This window comes from Podarcis raffonei, chromosome 13 (genome assembly GCF_027172205.1).
Source record: "Podarcis raffonei isolate rPodRaf1 chromosome 13, rPodRaf1.pri, whole genome shotgun sequence".
NCBI lineage: Eukaryota > Metazoa > Chordata > Lepidosauria > Squamata > Lacertidae > Podarcis > Podarcis raffonei.
In genome coordinates this window covers 56,170,932-56,190,024 of record NC_070614.1, presented here as the reverse complement: position 1 = coordinate 56,190,024, position 19,093 = coordinate 56,170,932, and the positions used below count along the sequence as shown (strand labels likewise).

The following is a 19,093-nucleotide window of genomic DNA, read 5'->3' as shown; positions in this document are numbered from 1 at the left end:
TTCTGATTCGCTGGAGAAGCTCATGGAATCTCTCGGGTCACTGTCATATTCCCCTACGCTCCCCTCTGATTCCTCTCCTCCGCTCTCTATTTGCTCTCTCCCCTGCTCTTCTGCTCCTGAGCCTCTGACGAGTTTCGATTCCATTGTTCTCCCAGCGGGGAGCCGTCAGCAGCTTGTCAAAGGTTAAATGAGGCGTGCAACAGCTCAGCTGAGCTAGTTCTGCAGGGGGAAATGCATTGTTCTGATTGGGTAGAACGCACCCATTCAAGAGATACAAAATGTAGTATACACGGTCTACTAATAGAAACAATACAGCGGGTATAGCGAAAGGGAGACATAAGGCGTTTCGGACTTATTTTCGCCCGGTCTACTTATTCTAGTGAATGGACGTAGGGAAGGGAGAAAGGCACTTTATTTATGGGGTTTGGGGTTAAGTGTGGTGCTTGTGTAACAGTGTGGGGGCTGAGGGGTCCATATCGGGCTTGGACCCTCTGGTGACCGGCGGAAGGGGTGAAGAAGACATGCCCCCCCTTCCGTATCAACATATTTGTATGTGTTTGCTCGAAGCTACAAACATGAGTCTGACCAAACTGCGGGAGGCAGTGGAAGACAGGAGTGCCTGGCGTGCTCTGGCCCATGGGGTCACGAGGAGTCGGACACAACTAAACGACTAAACAACAACATGTGTTTGCTTGGTACATTTATGAACATCTATTTTTTTATATATAAGACCTTAAAATTCTTATAACTATGTTTTACTAAGGTTGTTATGGGTAATTTGGGAAACTTATAAAAAAGGCGAGTTATCCTTTGTTTGGGACTTTTTTCCAGCTTCTTCCATGTGGTAGTTTGAAGTCTTGTTGCAACAATAAAGATCAGGCCTACTGCCTGCTGTTTTGCTCCTATAATTTTGGCTGGAGTCTTTGTTTGACAATCCAAGTGAGCCGGGGAATTTTTCTCTAACAATGAAAAACATGTATGACTATCAGATTCTGTTTGATAGCACTGTATTCTGCAGAATCATGAAGAAGCCTTTCTTTGAAAAGTAATTAAAAATATATTTAAAAATAAGAAAAATTGCATAGTGGTGGAGGAAGAAGAGCAAGCTGTGATCAGAAGACAGGAGGCAATGCAGGGGACAGCTGATCTGTGGTTGGGCCAGAAGCAGTGGCGTCACAATGGGGGCGGGGGTGCGGCGCGCCCTGGGTACCATGTCTGGGGGGGTGACAAGAAGGCACCCTGCGGGGGCTCACTGCAGTGCGAGCAGCCATTGCGCTGCCACAGCCGCATGTGGAGGATCCTCTGTTTGTAGCTGCAGCTGTGAGCAGAGGATCCCAGTGCCGGCGGCAAACCGCTATGTACAGCACATGTGCAGCGTCGCACACATGTGCTGTATGTAATGATGCCACACATGTGCTGTACATAGTGGTTTGCCACCCCGGGTGTCATGCAGCCTTCATTCGCCCCTGGCCGGAAGAAGCCACCTTAGAGCCGAGTGAAGGAAACAGGCAGCGCCGGGTTCAGGCTGACACATTTTCCTATGATGTGTTTGTCTGCTTTTCGGGTTAAACTCTCAAACTGCCTTAAAAGTAGACACACACCCCGCCCAACCCAAAATAAATCCAGCTTCACAATAACCACAACAGAATCTTTGAACTGTAGAGCAGGTAAGGACTGTGAGAGTCATCTAGTCCAACTCCCTGCAATGCAGAAATCTCAGCTAAAGCATCCATGACAAATGGTTATCCAACCTCTGCTTAAAAACCTGCAAGGAAGGAGAATCCACAACCTCCCAAGGGAGTCAGTTTCACTGTCAAACAGCTCTTAATGTCAGAAAGTTTTCCCTGATGTTTAGTTCAAATCCCCTTTCTTGTAACTTGAAGCCATTGCCTCGAGTCTTACCCTCCAAAGCAGCAGAAAAGAAGCTTGCTCCATCTTCCATGTGGCAGCCTTTGAGATATTTGAAAGTGGTTCTCATATCTCCCCAGTCTCCTCTTTTCCAGGCTAAACATACCCAGCTCCTTCAGCCATTCCTCATCAGGCTGCTTCCAGACCCTTGATCAGCTTGGCTGCCCTCCTCCGCACACATCCCAGCTTGTCAACATCTGTCAGGGAACTGCCATCAGTGCTGGAGGGAGAGAGCAAATCCAGAGGGATTCCAGAGAGCGTCCCGGGAGTGGGAGAGGCAGCCCATCTTCTGGGGAAGAGAATCAGCGTAGCACCAGTGGAGAAGGGGGGCAGATGGGGGAAGCGGCGAGGCGGTCCCATGACTTCTTGCCGGGGACCAGCGGGGAGAGTAGAGATCCTCCGCTGCCTACGCCCTCCTTGCGCAGAAGGCTTTCGCGCAGAGAGAGTAGGAGGAGACTATGCGTCAAAGAGCTTCTTTGCTGGAAGAAGTTTAAGAAATGCCCACTGACGGATTCTGCCAGCGATTGAGACAGCCACGAGAGAGTGGCTGTCCTGACAGAAAAGGTTCACTCAGGCAACCCAGCCAGGTGTTTGCACCGGCTTACGCACGAGCAACCCCTAGAACCATTACAACATCCTTCTTAAATTATGGTGCCCAGAACCGGACACAGTATTCCAGACTCTCCAAGTGTCCCTATTTTCCAGGGACATCCCTGATTTAATCCTTCCCAGTTTCTGATTTAATCCCGGAATGTCCCACTTTTCCTTAAGATGTCCCTAATTTCATTGGAGAAAAGTTGGAGGGTATGGAGTTATCCGACCCCCCCCCCCAAGCTGTCTGAAGGCAATCCTGTATAGGGAAGGGGCTTTTTTAGTATTAAACGTTTTATTATGTTTTTATATATGTTGGAAGCTGCCCAGAGTGGCTGGGGCAACCCAGTATGATGTCTGGGGTATAAATAGTAAAAATATCATTATGGAATGTGATCTGACCAAGGCAGAAGGCCTTGCAAAAAACTTTAGTAAAAGCTAAGTTTGTTTTGGTTTCACTTTGCCTCCAGCCTCATTATTCACCTCGTGCTGAATTGCCTTTTCCAGAACAGGCCAGAACAGGCTGAGTGCGCCGGGGCTTCGGGATAAGAGGGGGGAAAGTGTGTCCTATAGGGCGAAAAATACGGTACAACCCTAGACTTGTAAAGTTTGAAGGGCCCCAAGGGTCATTTAGCCCAACCCCCTGCAATCACAGCTAAAGAATCCGTCACAGATTCTCAAATTCTGCCATTAGTTTCAGGAGCGAATTCAACCACATGCCAGCAAATTCAGGGTGCGCAATCAAGCCCATCTGAACCGCTTACCAAACAAGCCCACTTCTCCCCAGAGTCCAGGCTTTTTGCTATATGGAGCTGGCAAAGCTATAGAATCCTAGAACCATAGAGTTCGAAGGGAATTCACCCTGGCAAGGGAGGGGTCTCCAATCAAGCATCCATGGCAGACGGTCATCCAAGGGACCCCCAAGGGTCATCCAGTCCAACGCGCCACAACACAGGAAATGCAACTGCCTGAAGGCCCCCCAAACCCTAGCCCCCCAAACCTTTGGGGGTTCCTCCACAATTCTATGATTCTAACTCGATTCCTGGGCCACTGTGGCCTGATCCAGTAGAGCTCTTTATTGTTCTCACAGAACCTCCCCATCCAGAGGCAGTCTACCTTGATTCCTAGGGGGATTTGGCCACTGGGGTAACAGGATGCTGAGCTAGGGGCCCCCCTTTGGTCTGATCCAGCAGGCTCTCCTGACATTCTTATAGGGGGAAGCCCCTTCCAGCCACACCCCGGAGCTGCTCAGCCTCACAGAATCATAAGTTGGAAGGAACCCAGAGGACCATCTAGTCCAACCCTCTGCAATGCCAGATTCTGCAACTGCCCCATACAGAGATTGGACCTGCAACCTTGGCATTATCAGCACCACACTCTATCCAGGCCTCCCTCCCCTTCCAGTCCCGCAGACCCACCCAAAGCCCCTTTGCCCACCTTGGTCTCACGCTTGGCAGAATCAGGGCCATGCACAACGGTCCTCGCAGCCCTGGGCAGGGCAGGGCAGGGGGGGGGTCGGGGGTCTGTCCACACGCCTTCCTGTCCTGGATGAGGCAGGCAGAGGCTCCTCGCTCAGCTGCCTCACGCAGCATCTATACCGGACTAAAGAGAGACTGAGGCACATGTTCCCGCCCACCATTTTTCTGGCGGCAGAGACGTCATCTCATTTCCTCTTTCCACCACCAGAAGGTGGTGGAAGAAGAGCAGAATTGCAAAGCACAAGCCCCCCCACTCCCCTCAGACCCTTCCTGGAAGCCATGAAGTGGGGGGGGGGGGCAAGGAGGCCGCTGGCAGAACCCCAGGAGACAAGGCAGAAGCAGGACAGCAATAAATTAAATATTTTATTATTCCATAATTTAAGAAAAAACAGATCCAGAAAATAAGACATATCCCTTTGTGCTTAAAAAAGGGGGCTTCTCAGTGCTTTGGGAACCCCCTCCCCAATGCCCTGGAAGGTCCGCAGAAGGATCGACAGCCTATGGGGTGGGGGCAGAAATGGAAGTCTGGTCCCTGCCCTAGTTGGAGGGGGCTCTTCACCTACAAGCTGCTAGCCCCCCTCCTCTGAGAGGGAGAAAATAGGGGGCAGCTGTCTGCCCCCTCTCCCCCCTTCCCTTCACCCACCCCACCCCCTCTTAGATCCCCACCAAAAAGAGAGGCGAACTCAAAGGTATAGAAAAGAAGTGAAAATTCATTGCTAGGCCTCTCCTTACAGCCCCCATTTTAAAAAAAACCCTGGTTTCCCTCCCCAGGTAATAAAAAAAACCACCCTACAAGACTTGACTCCCAATCCCCCCCCCCCGGCCTCTCTTTGTCATTCCCATAAAATTAAACCCCCACCTTACAAGTGAGTGGGGGTTTATGCATGGGGGAGAATGAGAGCCCCAGCCCAGCCCCTCTTTGACTGGATGCGGAGGGAGATTCACCCCTTCCTGGTGGTGATGCCAGAGGAAGTCAGCCATTTGAGATGCCAAACCACTGTGGGGGTCACCAGCCCCCCAGCAGGAGGAGCAGGAAGAGGGGGGGAAAGACCTTGGCTTGCAAAGTGGCCCCTGTGGGGGGCAGCCCAGCCCCACTGCTTGGCCGCCCCCCACTCTGGTTCTGTCGGGAGGAGGAGGAGCCCTTCCCAGGCCGCTCCCTGCGAGGTGGGCGGGCATCGGAAGAAGGGCGGGATCCTGCGGGGGAACCCCCAGCCCCCCCTGCCCCCAAGGCCGGCCGGTCCTCGCTGTACCCAGCACCTGAGCCGCTCCCGCCGTCCTCATCTGGAACAGAAAACAGAGGGGAGGGTGGAAAGGTCTCGTTCTCTCAAGCGCCAATCTGCAGGTGTTACGGAAATTACGGGGGGGGGACACATCTTTAAAGTTAAATATTACAAATATTATGCCTGAATATATCCTTCCAACTTGACAGCTCAGGGAGGTCACCTAGCTTTAAAAAGAATATAAAATCATCTCCTTTCCCAGTTCCCCCCATTCCAAAGCTATTTTCCCCTGGCAAAAGGACTCCAGGAAGTGCCCAGAGGTGACAATTGCTGGGCTCATTGTTAGCCAAAGGAAGCCACATCTCATCACCTGACTCGCCTCAGGCTCCAGACATGCAAAGGAACTTCTATTGTACTTTTGGGTGGTGGTACTTAAGACATATTTGTCTATGCTCATCTTATACCTGAGTCTTGCCCTGCCATGTCTGCTTATGCTAATCTTGTACCAAGGACTGGTCTGGACATGTTTGCCAAGGTTAACCCCTCCCCTTCGAACTGTATTCTGGGATGTGGTGGGAAAGTTTTAAAAGTCTTTGTCACCCCATCCTCGGGGTTCAAAATTTGCTCTTTGAACCTACTGCGCAATAAACTTTGGTCTACAGCTATTTGCTCCGGTTGGCTGGACTCCTTCCTTTATTCCGCAGGGACCCGCGGGCTCTGCCCCATCAGCTGGGGGACTGAGCAGCCTCACACCTAGATTTTTTTCCTAACACAGGAAACCCAGCTGACATTCCCACAACCATGGGGCAAATGGATATGTGGATGAGCCCTTGCTGGGAAGCCCCTACCAGAGAGGGACAGGGATGGGGCAGGTTGCTCCCACCCCTTTCTGTCTAGGCACCACCAACTGATTGCTAGACAGCTGTGCTGGGGGTTGGGCTAGATGACCCTTGGGGTCCCTTCCAACTGTACGGTTCTGTGATTTTAAGAGCCAAAGGCTTCCCTAGGAGCTGGGGTTGGGGGGGGAGTGTTGGAGGGCTTAATTTATTTTCCCCCTTGTAGGTGCAAGGTCAGTCAGCTGTCTTCATCAATGTTTCCCAATTGGGAGCCATATGGCCCAAGCCCCCCCCCAGGATATTGCAAGGTGGGCACAGGTGAAAATCATGTAAATGGGGGGCCAGAGTGCAAGGTTAGGGGGGCCACAGAGGGAAGTGAGAAGTGAAGGGGGGGACTTAAAAAAAAATCCTGATTGGGGGGGGGTCCTGACTTGTTTCTGATGTGAGAGGGCGGTCGCTGAGGCTCCTGTTTTGACCAGCAGAGCCTGCAATCCAGAACCCCAGGTCAGGCAAGTGGGGTGGTGGGGTGGCACTGGGGAGGGCTGGGAGCTCCAGAGCTGCTTGTTGCTGCTGCCAGTGCTGGGCCCGCTGGCCGCCTGGGCCTGACTCTGCAAGGCGCAGGGTGCAATCCACCCCAGTGCCTGATGGATCAGGGCCTTCAGATGTTGCCAAGGGCTGCAGGGCCAGTCAGCAGTGAAATCCACCCAGCACCTAACCAAGGGGGCTTGTCTGGTGCTGCTGACTTGCAGCTGGTAAATAACTAAGTGTCTACTGTGATAGGAATTTTATGGTCTTAGATATATGGCAACGTTCATAACCACACGTACATAGATCAGCACAGGAAAGCCAACCTGGAACCATTTTGATTCCTAAACTGAGCAAATGTTTCTCTGCATGGTCAAAATGGAAAAGCCTCCCCATTGTCTCTTCCTTCACAAATCCTGTCTTAATCTGTGTTTGAATAAGGGTGTGAGCCATATCATTACAAAAGACTGCCCAGGCTCCCCAAGAAATCCAATCAAGTAACCTGCCAGACAGGGACGCGGGTGGCACTGTGGGTAAAAGCCTCAGCGCCTAGGGCTTGCCGATCGAAAGGTCGGCGGTTCGAATCCCCGCGGCGGGGTGCGCTCCCGTTGCTTGGTCCCAGCGCCTGCCAACCTAGCAGTTCGAAAGCACCCCTGGGTGCAAGTAGATAAATAGGGACCGCTTACAAGCGGGAAGGTAAACGGCGTTTCCGTGTGCAGCTCTGGCTCGCCAGAGCAGTGATGTCACGCTGGCCTCGTGACCCGGAAGTGTCTCCGGACAGCGCTGGCCCCCGGCCTCTTAAGTGAGATGGGCGCACAACCCCAGAGTCTGTCAAGACTGGCCCGTATGGGCAGGGGTACCTTTACCTTTACCTAACCTGCCAGACAGGAAATAAACAAAGCGACAGGAGAAAACAACATGCAAATGTTCTGTTTTAGACCGCCTTATCTGAGGGGTGGTCTTAGGTTACACCCCTTCTGTGATGAATGCATAATGTTTCTGGGGGTGGTCTTGATCTAGAGGATGGGAATTTCAAAAGTCTTTATAAGCCCTTGCACAGCATTTTTGGGGGCCTCCTCCTCTCCTGCGTGTGAGGGGAGTACCCTGTTGCAACAGATCAATAAAGATCAAGCTTACTAGCTGCTTTGCTTCTCAATATTCTCTGGTTGGCCTCTGTTATTTTCTCCTACCAATAGGGAACCTATGTAAGGACTCTATATGGGCTCTTGTGTCCCCCATAAGGGAAAAGGGCATATTTCTATTTACAACACTACTCAGAGGAAAGCCACAGTGAAGGGTGTGGGAGGCTAGAGTGTTTTATCTAGGGAGCCAGTTCTCCTCCAGATGTCAATATCTTTTTGCACCAGGTCAGTGAGGACCACTTGCTTTTAAACATTCTCCCATATATATGGAACTCCCTGTGCGCCTTTTGGACTGTATCTGTGGGTTTCCCCCTTTGTGTCAAATAACTGAGGTCAAATAAGTGTTTACTTTTTATAATACATGGAAGATGGATCTCCCTCGGGAGGTTTGGACTCTCCTTCCTTGGAGGTTTCTAAGCAGAGCTTGGATGGCCGTCTGTCCTGGATGCTTGAGCTGAGTTTCCTGCATTGCAGGGGGTTGGACTAGATGACCCTTGGGGTCCCTTCCAGCTCCATGATTCTGTTTTTCTGCTCCAGCAATATTTTATTATGTTCCTATCATTTTATGTGATTCTATTTTGTATAAATTATAAACATCATAAATAAAACATGTTCTATTTACAAACAAAACATTTAAATAGCTACCTTTCTACTGGTAGGATGGGGGCAGGCATGGCCATAGCCAGGATTTTTGATGGGGGGGCAGGCTTTTGTTTGTGTTGATTTTTTCTTATTGGGAAGCAGCTGCCCCGCCAGTCTCCCCTTGGCTACGTCTATGGGGGGCATAGGAAGGAAACAAGGTTGGAGGGGGACTATGGTCAGAAAACGGCTGGGAAACACTGGTCTACACCAGTGCTTCCAAAACTTGGGTCTCCAGCAGTTTTTGGACTACAACTCCCATCATCCCTAGTTAGCAGGATCAGTGACCAGGGATTATAACAACTGTAGTCCAAAGCCAGTTGGAGACCCAAGTTTGGAAACCTGGGTCTACCTCAATGATCAAGGCACATCAGCTCATTGGTCAGCCAGTGAGTCCAAGTTCATGTTACGTTTGAAGCTGCAGCTACTCTGCGCTTTGAGTTATCTGTATTTGTATCTGCAAAGCCTCCAAGCTGAATGTATATCTATGAGCATCATGCACTGTATTACTGAAGCCTTATCTTCTGGACTTTAGGCTGCCAGTGTGGTGACTGGAACTGGGGGCAACTCCTGCTGTGTGGGTCTCTCCTCCGATTCCCAACAAGGAGAGGGGGGAGTGGGTGCCCGGAAGGGGCTTGTAGGCCTCACCAGCATCCTGGAAGTCGAGGTCCTGCCCATTGCAGGCGCCCACCAGGCGGGAGGTGGCACTGCGTAGGGCCAGGACGTGCTGCCGCGTGGGCATGTCAGGGCGCGAAATGTCCACCTCCACCTCGGGGTTGTTGATCTGGTTCACCAGCCCATCACCCGTCACATCTGGGAGGTACCTGGGAGGGTGGAAAGGGAAAGGTGCGGGGGGAGAGCCTTTAGGCGGACAATGCACCAAGCACCCAGCCCCAAAAGAACCTAAGGAGAGCCTGGTGGCTGGATCAGGCCAAAGGGGCCCATCTGGTTCACAATCCTGTCCTCACAGTGGCCTAATACTTCTAAGAACCCAGGAATCAAGAGAGACTGCCGTTGGACCTGGAGGATCTGTCAGAATTTAAGAAAGGCCTTGCCGCTGGGTCATGTCAAAGGCTTATCTAGTCCAGCCTTCTGTTCTCATGGTGGCTGAAAAGATGCCCTGAGCTCTGCATGGGGAAAGTCTTGCCCCACCCAATAACCAGGTTCACAGGCATGCTCAGGGGCTTGGCTGCAAATGTATCTCCAAAAGCCTCAGGGGTCAAGTGCCTCCTGTCCCCTCCAGCCTCAAGGCGGGGGAGAGAAATCCAGCCACCCTGCTCCCCATCTCCCCTTGAGTCCAACCGTGTCCTTTTCTCCCTGCCTGCACCCTTAGCGGGGTCCAACCCCACCTGCCCCTCGCCTGCCCGTTCCAGCAGCTGTCCTCGTTGGTGACATCAGCGGCCACCTTCTCGTCGCTGCAGAGGGCGTGGGGAAGCATCACCCAGAAGCGCCGCATGAGACGCAGCTTCTCCTTCACATCCAACACCTGGGGGGGGGGAGAAGGGGGTGGAATTAATTCGTCCAATCCTCCTTTAAAGCAATCCAGGTTGCCGTCCATCACAGCCTCTTGGGAGAAGGCGTTCCAGAGATTAATGCAGAAGGGCTTCCTTTCCTCTGCCCCAAATTTTCTGACATTCCCCTTCATAGGATGCCCACAAGCTCCGGCATTAGGGGCGAGGGAGAAAAAGCTTTTCTCCATCCATTTTCTCCATGACTTGTATAATTTTATAAACTCCTATCTCTGCGGCTTCTTTGCCCTTTCTCCAGACTAAGAAGCCCCAAGTGTTGCAACAAGCTGTCTGCTTGTTCTTATACACACCACGAGATGCAGGGTTGTGGTGCTGAGTTGTCCCAGGGTGGACAGTGCCCCCCCAAAGGGCAGCATCTCCTGGAATGCAAAAGCCTAAGGCTGACAAGGCAGAAGAGGCGCAAGTTCAAGGCTGAGCTCTGGGGGGACGTAGCATGCAGGTGGAGCCGGGGGGGGGGTCCCCACAATCCCTACCAGCCTGTCCAGGTTGGTTCCTGCCGCGGTTGTGGGCTTCTCCTCGGGCAAGTAAGTGCGGAAGCGGCGCTTGGCCTCCTCCCGGGGGGAGCGGCGAGAGCGGGCGGGGGCTGGGCGGGGGCTGCCACAGCTCTGGAACACCTGAGGGGGGAAGAAGGCACAGGTGACCCCCACAAGCACCCCAGAAACACCCAGCCTGAGCTGCTCTCTCAAGTCCGCATGAAGGCCAAAGGCTGCCAGAGCTGGTAGGAGACCAAAGCTCAGATAGGAGATTCAGACGGCAAGGAAGGGGAAGCAGACTGTCCTGGATGCTTCAGTGGAGATTTCTGCATTGCAGGGGGTGGACTAGATGATCCCTTGGGGTACCTTCCAACTCTGCAGGTCTATGATTCTGTAACTTAACCTCAGGAAGGACTTTCTAAGGGGAAGAGCTGTGGGGCATTGAAAGGGACTACTTGGGGAGGTGGTGGGTGGACTCTCCTTCTTCAGAGGGTTTTAAGCAAAGGTTGGATGGGCATCTGACAGGGAATCCTAGGATTGTAGGGTTGGAAGAGAACCCCCAGGATCATCTATCCCAACCCCCTGCAAGGCAGCGATCACAGCTAAGCATCTCTGACAGATGCCTGCCCAACCTCTGCTGGTCTGTCTGCAGGTTGTTGGCATCTGTCTGTCTCAAGAGATAATGGAGTGCATCTCCAGGGGTGAAGTCAAACCACTGTGCCAGTGCTGAAGTCACCTCCCCAGGGCGCAAGCCAGGGCCGTGTGCCTGGAAGTCCTGGGCTGCCCTGACGAAGAGACCCCCCTCTCAGCCTTGCTGATGGGCTCCAAAGGAAAGCAGAGCAAGATGTTTGGTACCCACTTGGCTGCAGAAGATGCTGGAATGAGGCGTACAAAGCGCCATCCAAGCATCTTGGGGGCTCCACTCTGGATTTGTGTCAGGTGTGCTCCTGAGCCTGCCTGCAGGTGGGTTGGCATAACAAGGAGCAGAGGAGTCAGATTCTCCCTGTCCCCCCATACACACCTTGGCTGAGATTTGGACACTGTGCTCCTGCAGGAACATGATTGCCTCCGAAATCTTCACTCCGATGGAGTCAGCCGCCAGTTCGAAGTTAAAGGGCCCCCCGAGGCGCTCGGCCAATTGGGTCAAAGCATCTGGGAGGGAGAAAGAGGGAGTGGGCCAAGGGGGCTAGGTTGGGGCAAGGGGAAAGAGCCGCCCCCCCGCCCAAAGACCCTGTCTACTTGCACTGAGCGGAACAGCCAGCCAGACTCAGACTTTCATCTTGCCTTTCTACCAATAAACCCAGGCTGGCATTCGTTTTGGTTCCCGCATAGCAGGGTTTGGACTAGATGCCCCTTGGTGCCCCTTCCAGCTCTACCAATCTAAGAAGTCCCCTCTAGATATATGGCAAGCTGACCCTCAAGGCCTCCAGGGAGCTCCCCGGCTGATCAGAGATTTCTCCAGCTGAAGCCCAAGACTCGGCTATGCCCATTGCACCACTCTGCCTCGCAGTTGACTAAAATGCCACTTGAGGGCAAGCTCTCCCCTGGTCCAACCCTGCCAGCCTTTTCCCCAGCCCTCTTCCCCTCCCCCGGGGGTGTGCTCACCAAGAAAGCGCTCCCACTCGGGATCCAGCTCCGCTGCGCTGGCAAAGCAGCCCTTCATGACGTTGAGGCAGAATCCGTTGCAGGGCTTGAGGGCCGGAGTCCCACGGCAAAGTGGGCAGTAGGAGAGGCGCATGTGGGCACGGCGGCACTCTCCGCTGGGAGAGAGCTGGGGGGAGAAATGGGGGGGGGGACAGATTGAGCATTTGGCAGCCTGAGGCTTCCCCCAGGATGGCCGCAGGCACAGAGGAGGTGCAGAGAGGTCACCCTTTGGAACTCCCTGCCTATTGACCTTCACAGCATTCTCCATTAGGCAAGCCTGGCATTTGACCCTCCCTGCGATCAGAGCTCAGATGTTTTGCCCACTGTCCAGTGCAGGTTCCCAGGGAAAGAGGGCCGAGGTGCCAGAAGCACCACCTGTGTCAGGAACGCTCTCCCAGCCACTTCCGTTGCCTGCCTTAGGGCAATTGCAAGGTTTGCAGGAGCCTTGTGGATCAGGCCAGTGGTGCCTCCAGTCTAGCCTCCTGCTCTCTCAGTTGGCCAGCCAGAGTCCCCCAAGGGAGACCTGCAATGGAAACTCTCTGCATGTGCTCAGAGAAACTCTTTGTGATGGCAGCAAAGGAAAAGTGCTCTCTGCATTGTCCATTACATCCCCCACCCGCCTCTCTTTTCTCATGTCTACAGATGAAACCCTCAGAAGAACATCATAAGGCCAAAGAGGGACTTCTGGTCCAGCTTCCTGTTCTCATGGTGGCCAAGCAGATGCCTGCAGGAAACCCAGAATCAGGATTCGGACGCAAGAGCCACTCTCCCCCTTGCAGTTTCCAGCAAGTGGTGTTATTGAGAAGCACCACTGCCTCCGATTGTGGGGCCAGAGTAGGAGTCCTGCACTGCCCTTGGGGATCCCTTCCCACTCAAGGTTAACGGTTCTGTGTGAAGTAGTCCTTTTGCAAGCCAGAAGCGACTGATCTGATATCCTCCCAACATTGCTGCTCCTTTGGAGAGGACTTTGGCAGCAATGTGGGGTGTGGGGAGAGGGAAGGTGGGGGCAGTGGAGCAAACCTGACTGCATAGGGAGGACGGCTGGGTGGGGGCAGGTAATAATAATAATAATAATAATAATAATAATAATAATAATAATATCCTGCCCATCTAGGCTCCTTCCCTCTAGCAAGATGCTTGCAGAAGTCTAACCTTCTTCCCAGGCAGGGGGCAGCTCACCCATGTCAGGCTTCTCACCTTGACCGCCTGGACCACCACGTCTCGTCCGGTCGCCAGGCCCTGGACAAAGGCTCGAGCAGCAATGAAGGCGCGAGTCACCTGCAGGGGAGCAGGACAGAGCAGCCAGAAGGGCAGCTGAGCAGCTGGACACACGCATGCATGCACACAGCCCAGGACAGCCCACCCCCGAGGCAAGGTGAGGCAGGACCCTCAGGGGCATCAGATCCGGACTCCAAGGAACGCGTGGCCCACTGCTGCCACGAATGTGGTGCACTCCCTGGAGGCAGGTTCTGCCCTCCACCCAATGCTACAGTGGCCTCCTGGCCAATTGGAGGTGCTGCTGGTCTCTCCCCCTGCCTTGTTCCCGATGTAGATCTTCATCCCCAGCTCGTTCCAGCTGTAGATCTTCGCTCACCTGCCTTCTCTGGGCAAGAGATGAGAGGCAATTTTGCGTTTTGCCTCAGGTGCCAACATGTTGGGGGCCAACCCTGCACCACCCACCCACACCCGACCCTCCCACCCACCTGCCCCACAGTCATGCAGGGCTAAGGTTGCCATACGCCCATGAAATCCCAGATATGTCCTCTTTTGGGGGGCCAACAAGCCCATCCGGGGGAATTTTTACATTTTAAAACAAAGGTTCAGGGTTGGGGGGATATTTATTTATTTCTGGGTTGTGCGGTTTTGTTTGATTGTTTGTTTGTTTTTGGCTCAGGTGTGGGCTGCTCTGCACACCACGGCCAGCCCAAGCGACTCAGGCTGTCCTCTTTTTTGCTCTTCAAGATATGGCAGCCCCACCCGTGCAGGAATGAGTGTGTGTGTGTCATTGGCTGGGAGCTGGATCTATGGGTAATTCATCTGCGCCCAGAGCTGGTGGAGAACTCAGGCACAGCTGGAAGCCAACTGTTTATGCTCTTGATCCTGCACACAAAGTCAGGGACACCTCAGTCAACATTTCTGGACTCCTTCCAGCCCGACTTTGCCTTTTGCCCCACAGCTGAGGGCTGACATAAGCCCCAGAGAAGAGGGGGTCCCTGTGGCCTGAGCCCATCCCTTGCAAGTGCATGAGGAGAGAGCTGCTGGATCAGGCCAGGGGCCCAGCTAGATGCTCGTGAGAAGTCTGCCAGCAGGATCCAAGCACAATAGCCTTTCTCCCTCCTGCTGCCTCTAAATGTGGAGGCAGAGCAGGGTAGGTCTGGCCAGTGGCCCTGAGAGCTCTCTCCTCCTCTGGGCATCTGTCCAATGCTCTTTGGAAGCCCTCCAAGTTAGTGGACATCCCTGACTCCTGTGGGAGGGAGTTCCATGGGTTCACTATGGGTCACATGAAGAAGCAAGAGGGTGTTGTGGCCTCCTAGGGAGGGTGGGGAGAAGAGGGCCAGGGGGTGGACTCACCTGCACGCGGAGCTGGCGGGGGCTGTCCCCAAAGGCCCGCAGCCCCTCTGCCTGGTGCCCCACACACTCCAGGTAGCTTTCGGGGAAGTTGTACTGGGGGTTGAGCAGGGGCAGCATCCGCTCCAGCAGGCGGGCCCAGAAGTCGCTCAGGGCCTCATCCAGCCCAGGTCGTGCTCCCTGCAGGTGGCGCCGCAGCTCCACAAAGAGCCCCTGGAAGAGGCGGGCATGCTGGGCATAGAGGCGCCCATAGGAGCGGGTGAACATGGCTTGGAGGGACTGCTCTGCCCCTGCCAGGAGCTCCCGGAAGAAGTCTGTGGGGGCAGGGAGATGTGGGGAGGAAGAGGAGGAAGAAAAGGAAGAGGAGGCTTGAGCCAAAACTCTGCCTCCGAAAAGGAGCCTTCTCCTGAGCATGTGCACATTGCGCTTCCCTCACTACTGCCCCCCTTTGGGGTGCAGGACAAAGGCCTCCAGGCAGCTGCAAGCTGCAGCGCCCCATTGCACAACTTAGGGGTGCAAAGCGGGTGTGCAGTTGGGTGGAAATTGGAAACTAGGAGAGTGGGGAGGCAACAAGCCACGTTGGGGGTGGCAGACCAGCTTCCTCTGCTGCTCAGGGCAAAAGGCCCCCCACCTCACCCCAGGAGCTCCCTTGGCCAAGAGGTCCCCCCCCCCCCGCTGTCTTAAGGATCCGGAGCAGATTCTGGCATAGAGTGGGGAATAACTTTCATCCAGCCCTTCAGGACCTCCAGTGGGTTGGGGGTCCCACAGCCTCTGGGGTTTCCCAAAGGGAACAGGGAGGTGCTGGAACCCTCCCTCCACCTCACCTTGGAAGCGGCGCTGGCGGGAGCCTAGGGTGCTGAGCAGGAAGCCGGCTGCCTCTCCCACCAGGCCCTGGAGGTCCCCCCGGCTCTGCTCACTCAGACGCTCCTCTGTCTCGCTGGCGCAGCAGGTGTACTCCTGGGGGCAGATGCGCAGGTGCTCTCCTGGGAGGGGGAAGAGGGTTGCTGTTAGCCTGCCTGGCCCCACAGCTGGAGGGAAGTGCTCCCCACCCCTCATGGGGGAACAAAGGCGGTGGCAGCCTCCCCAGCCCAGCATTGTAGAGTCGGAGGGGATCCTGAGGGTCATCTAGTCCAACCCCTGCAACACAGGAGTCTCAGAGAGTGGGGTTTTTTGGAGTGTGTGGCAAAATTGCAGCCAGGAGCAGTTTCCACATAAACACAAGAGAGTGGTGGCCTAGTGGTTAGCGTGTCCATCTAGGACCTGGGAGAGACCAGGGTTCAAATTCCCCCACTCAGCGACCTCCAGAGCCAGTCACTCCCTTCTCTCAGCCTAGCGAACCTCACAGGGTTGTTGTGAGGAGAAAACGGAGAGGAGAAAGAGAACTAAGGGCATCACCATGAACTTGCCTGGAGAAAAAGAGGTGGTCTGGAGGTACAATAAAGAAGCTAAGAGAAATGGAGGGGGCTGGGGGTGCTCCTCCTTGCTAGCACAGGGGATGCCCCCCAACTCCACAGAACACGGGAGCCCTTCCAGAGGACAGGAGAGGCGGAGAGGGGCTTCTGAAGCGCTGAGGAGGCAGAGAAGAGGCAGCGAACGGGCGCGGGGGGCGTTGGCTGCCTGTGAGGGGTCCCTCGGTCGGGGAAGCGTCCCTCCACGAGGCTTGAATGGGCTGACGGAGAAAACGTCCCGTCGGACTTGGGAAAATGGGGGGCTTCCCCGCAACTTCTGCCCGAAAGACCCAGAGAAAAGGGGCAATGGCGGGGCAGGGGACAGTCCCCGCGGGCGCGAGGGGGGAGGGGTGGCGCGAGCCCTGCTGCTCGCTCTGCGGCCGCCTCGTCCGGGCGAGGGGGGCGTGGGGGGAGCCTTCCCCGCAACTTCCTCCCGAGACCCGGAGAAGAGGGGCGGTGGGGACCCACGCGAGACGCCCCTCTCCCTGATCCACGTCCTGGAGACGCCCGGGAAAGTTTGCTGCCCGTGCCCCCAGCGGTGCCAGGACGGGGCGCCCGCTTACCGGAGATGAGGCTGGGCGGCAGCGAGGCGAGGGCGAAGCCGCGCCCGGCCAGCGCCTGCCGGCTCTCCGCGCAGCTCCGCGCCGCCCCGCGCGTCTCTCCGCCAGCGGCAGCGGCGGCACAAAGGAGCTGCAGGAGGAGCAGGCGCAGCGGCGCCATGGAGGGAGAAGCGCCCCTGCGGGCGAGGCCGGCCGGGGAAGGAGCGCGCCGCCGCCGCCGAGAAGCGCGCAAAGGAGCGCAGCGCGGCGCAGCAAACGGCCCGAGACAATGGCAAGGGCCAGCCCGCGCCCGCCGCCGCCGCCCGGCCCTAGCGCCGCCCGGCCCGTCGGGCGAGAGACAATGGGGGCCGCGCGGGGGGCTCGGAGGGAGGGAGGGGTCCTAGCGCCCCCCGCCTCTCCTGCCGGGCCAGAGGGGCGGATGCAAGACGGCGGGGCGGGGAGAGACTGAGAGACTGCGATTCTGCGGGGGGGGGGGGGGAGCGGGGACGAGGGACGGAGCGACCCAGCTGCTTCCCCTCTCCCGGTCCGTGAGTGACAAGTGGACGCCGAAGCGGTTGGATGCCACTTGTCTGGAAGCCCCTAGCCAAGGCACGTCGAAGCTGCCTCGGAGCGACTGGGTGGCTTCTGTGCTGGGGGCTGGACTAGATGACACGCGGGACCCCTTCCCACTCTAGAAGTCTGCGATTCTATGCTTCTACCTGGGGAGACCCAAGGAGATCCGTCCACGGAGTCCTCTCCGTCCATTTCCGTCCAGCCAACTGCTTCTGGGAGTCCAGCGGGGGCAGCCCTCCCCGCCCTGCCTGTCTTTATATATATATATATATAAAATTTTTATTACGGTTTTTACATTACAAAATAGAAAAAGAAAAAATACAAAATACAAAATAAAAATAATTAAAAACAATCAATCTTTTCATCACATTATTTTTCATTAACTTATTTCCCGGACCTCCTCTTACCTCCCTTTTTTGTATTCCAGTTCAATTTATTAACTTAGCAGTTTCTTTCCCTTTTTATTCTACCCAGATCTTTAATATTAAGTTATTAAAACATTAGATTTTTACTTATAAAAAACCGTTTTTTCACGTTCTTTTACACCATTACAGCTAGAAACCACTTAATTTCAATCCAACTCCCCGCCCTGCCTGTCTGCCTGATTTCTGCTAGGGCTTGGCACGCGGATGCCTCCTGCTGCCTCTGATCAGGGAGGCTCCATTGTGCTGCTGCTCTGGCCAATGAGCCGCCGACGCTGGCCAGACCCACCTAAAACATTCACCTCCGCAGTCTCTCATTCTCCACACCTGGGCGACGAATTATAGACTCGTAGAGTTGAAACTCCAATTTGGAGCTGAGGCTCCAAGACTTTGGCCACCTCAGGAGAAGAGAAGACTCCCTGGAAAAGACCCTGATGTTGGGAAAGATGGAGGGCACAAGGAGAAGGGGACAACAGAGGACGAGATGGTGGGACAGTGTTCTCGAAGCTACCAGCATGAGTTTGACCAAACTGCGGGAGGCAGTGGGAGACAGGAGGGCCTGGCGTGCTCTGGTCCAGGGGGTCACGAAGAGTCGGACACGACTAAACGACCAAACAACAACAACAAGAGTTGAAAGGGACCCCGAGGGTCATCTAGTCCAACCCCTAGCCACTGAGAAGCTGGAGCATGTCCAGAAGAGTCGGCCAGGGTGTGGGTGGGTGACCTGTGGAGAACACCTGAAACAATTGGGTGTGTTTACCGTAGAGAAGCAGGGAGACGGGAGAGGGCTCACCCGATATCCCTGGAGGGTTGTCAGTCACGCAGAAGACAGAGCGGGACAGGTCACATCCAGGAGGGTGGCCCTCGCTGCCTCCCCTGTTTGCCTGCGTGAAGAAGGACTTCCTTTCATCTGTCACGAATCCTCCAGCCTTCAGCTTCAATGGATGCCCACGAGTTCTTGTTCCAGGAGGAGGAGAGAGGAAAGTTCTCCGCTGTCTCCACGTTCCCATGCCATACACAAGTTTATACACTTCTATCGTCTTATTCGCCTTTTATAAGCTATAAAGCAGCCTTTCTTCACAGGGGCGTCATTTGGGTTGCCTTTCCTGAACCCTCTCCAACTCTGCAACATCCTTCTTGAGGCGAGGCGAACAGAACTGGACCCAGAATTATTGCACCTGCCGTCCCGCCCGAGATTTCTGCTATAAGCGCGTTGCGGTGCTTCCTGGGGTCGGAGCCGCTTCCACAACGGAGCAGGCGCTGCCTTTGCTGGAAGTGCTTAAGGAGCGGCTGGAGCGAGGCCTGTCGGGGGTCTGTGGGGGTCGCATCCTTCCTGTCCCGCAGGGAGCTGTCCTGTGCGTGACCTCACGTGCCTCTTCCAGCCCCGAGCGAGCGAGCGCCCGGCTCTGGATCCCAGGGGAGCGGAGGGGGCCCGGAGGAGTCTGCGGTTGCCCTTCCCCGCGCAAGCCGCAAGGGGCGCTGCTGCGACAGGGAGGACCCAGCGCCGGAAAGTGCGCTTCCCCCGTAGGAGAGACGTACAGTATTGGAATCACAGAAT

General features: G+C 55.1%; 2 protein-coding genes across 7 annotated transcripts in view; both read right to left on the bottom strand.

Moving 5' to 3' along the window:
* Positions 1-4,077, bottom strand: part of LOC128400469 (NXPE family member 3-like) — a 28,636-nt gene extending 24,559 nt beyond the window's left edge. Inside the window, exon 1 of the mRNA XM_053362670.1 lies at positions 3,937-4,077. The gene's annotated coding sequence lies outside the window, so the exon portion shown is untranslated. The remainder of the gene's footprint in view (positions 1-3,936) is intronic.
* Positions 4,078-4,935: 858 nt separating this feature from the next.
* On the bottom strand, positions 4,936-18,655 carry LOC128400462 (glypican-6-like). 6 transcript variants are annotated; one of them, XM_053362657.1, is made up of 10 exons: positions 18,296-18,655; positions 15,378-15,536; positions 14,557-14,867; positions 13,183-13,263; positions 11,947-12,112; positions 11,363-11,493; positions 10,342-10,482; positions 9,689-9,825; positions 8,988-9,163; positions 4,936-5,258 (listed from the first exon to the last, which is right to left on the bottom strand). In XM_053362657.1, the coding sequence occupies exons 1-10, from the start codon at positions 18,543-18,545 to the stop codon at positions 4,984-4,986; spliced, it is 1,827 nt and encodes a 608-aa protein (XP_053218632.1). In that variant the 5' UTR covers positions 18,546-18,655; the 3' UTR covers positions 4,936-4,983. The 6 variants fall into 6 exon arrangements, with proteins under 6 accessions (XP_053218632.1, XP_053218633.1, XP_053218636.1 ...); XM_053362658.1 differs by having other exon boundaries at positions 18,329-18,655; XM_053362661.1 differs by lacking the exon at positions 18,296-18,655 and adding an exon at positions 17,260-17,320.
* Between the last annotated feature and the right edge of the window lie 438 nt (positions 18,656-19,093).

Excerpts from the sequence above, each read along its gene's own strand:
- LOC128400462 (XM_053362657.1), bottom strand. The coding sequence starts at position 18,545 with ATGGGAACGTGGAGACAGCGGAGAACTTTCCTCTCTCCTCCTCCTGGA. Across the intron at positions 13,264-14,556 it reads CCCGCCAGCTCCGCGTGCAG|GTGACTCGCGCCTTCATTGC; the intron begins GTGAGTCCACCC and ends GCTCCCCTGCAG. Across the intron at positions 9,826-10,341 it reads GAACCAACCTGGACAGGCTG|GTGTTGGATGTGAAGGAGAA; the intron begins GTAGGGATTGTG and ends CCCCCCCCCCAG.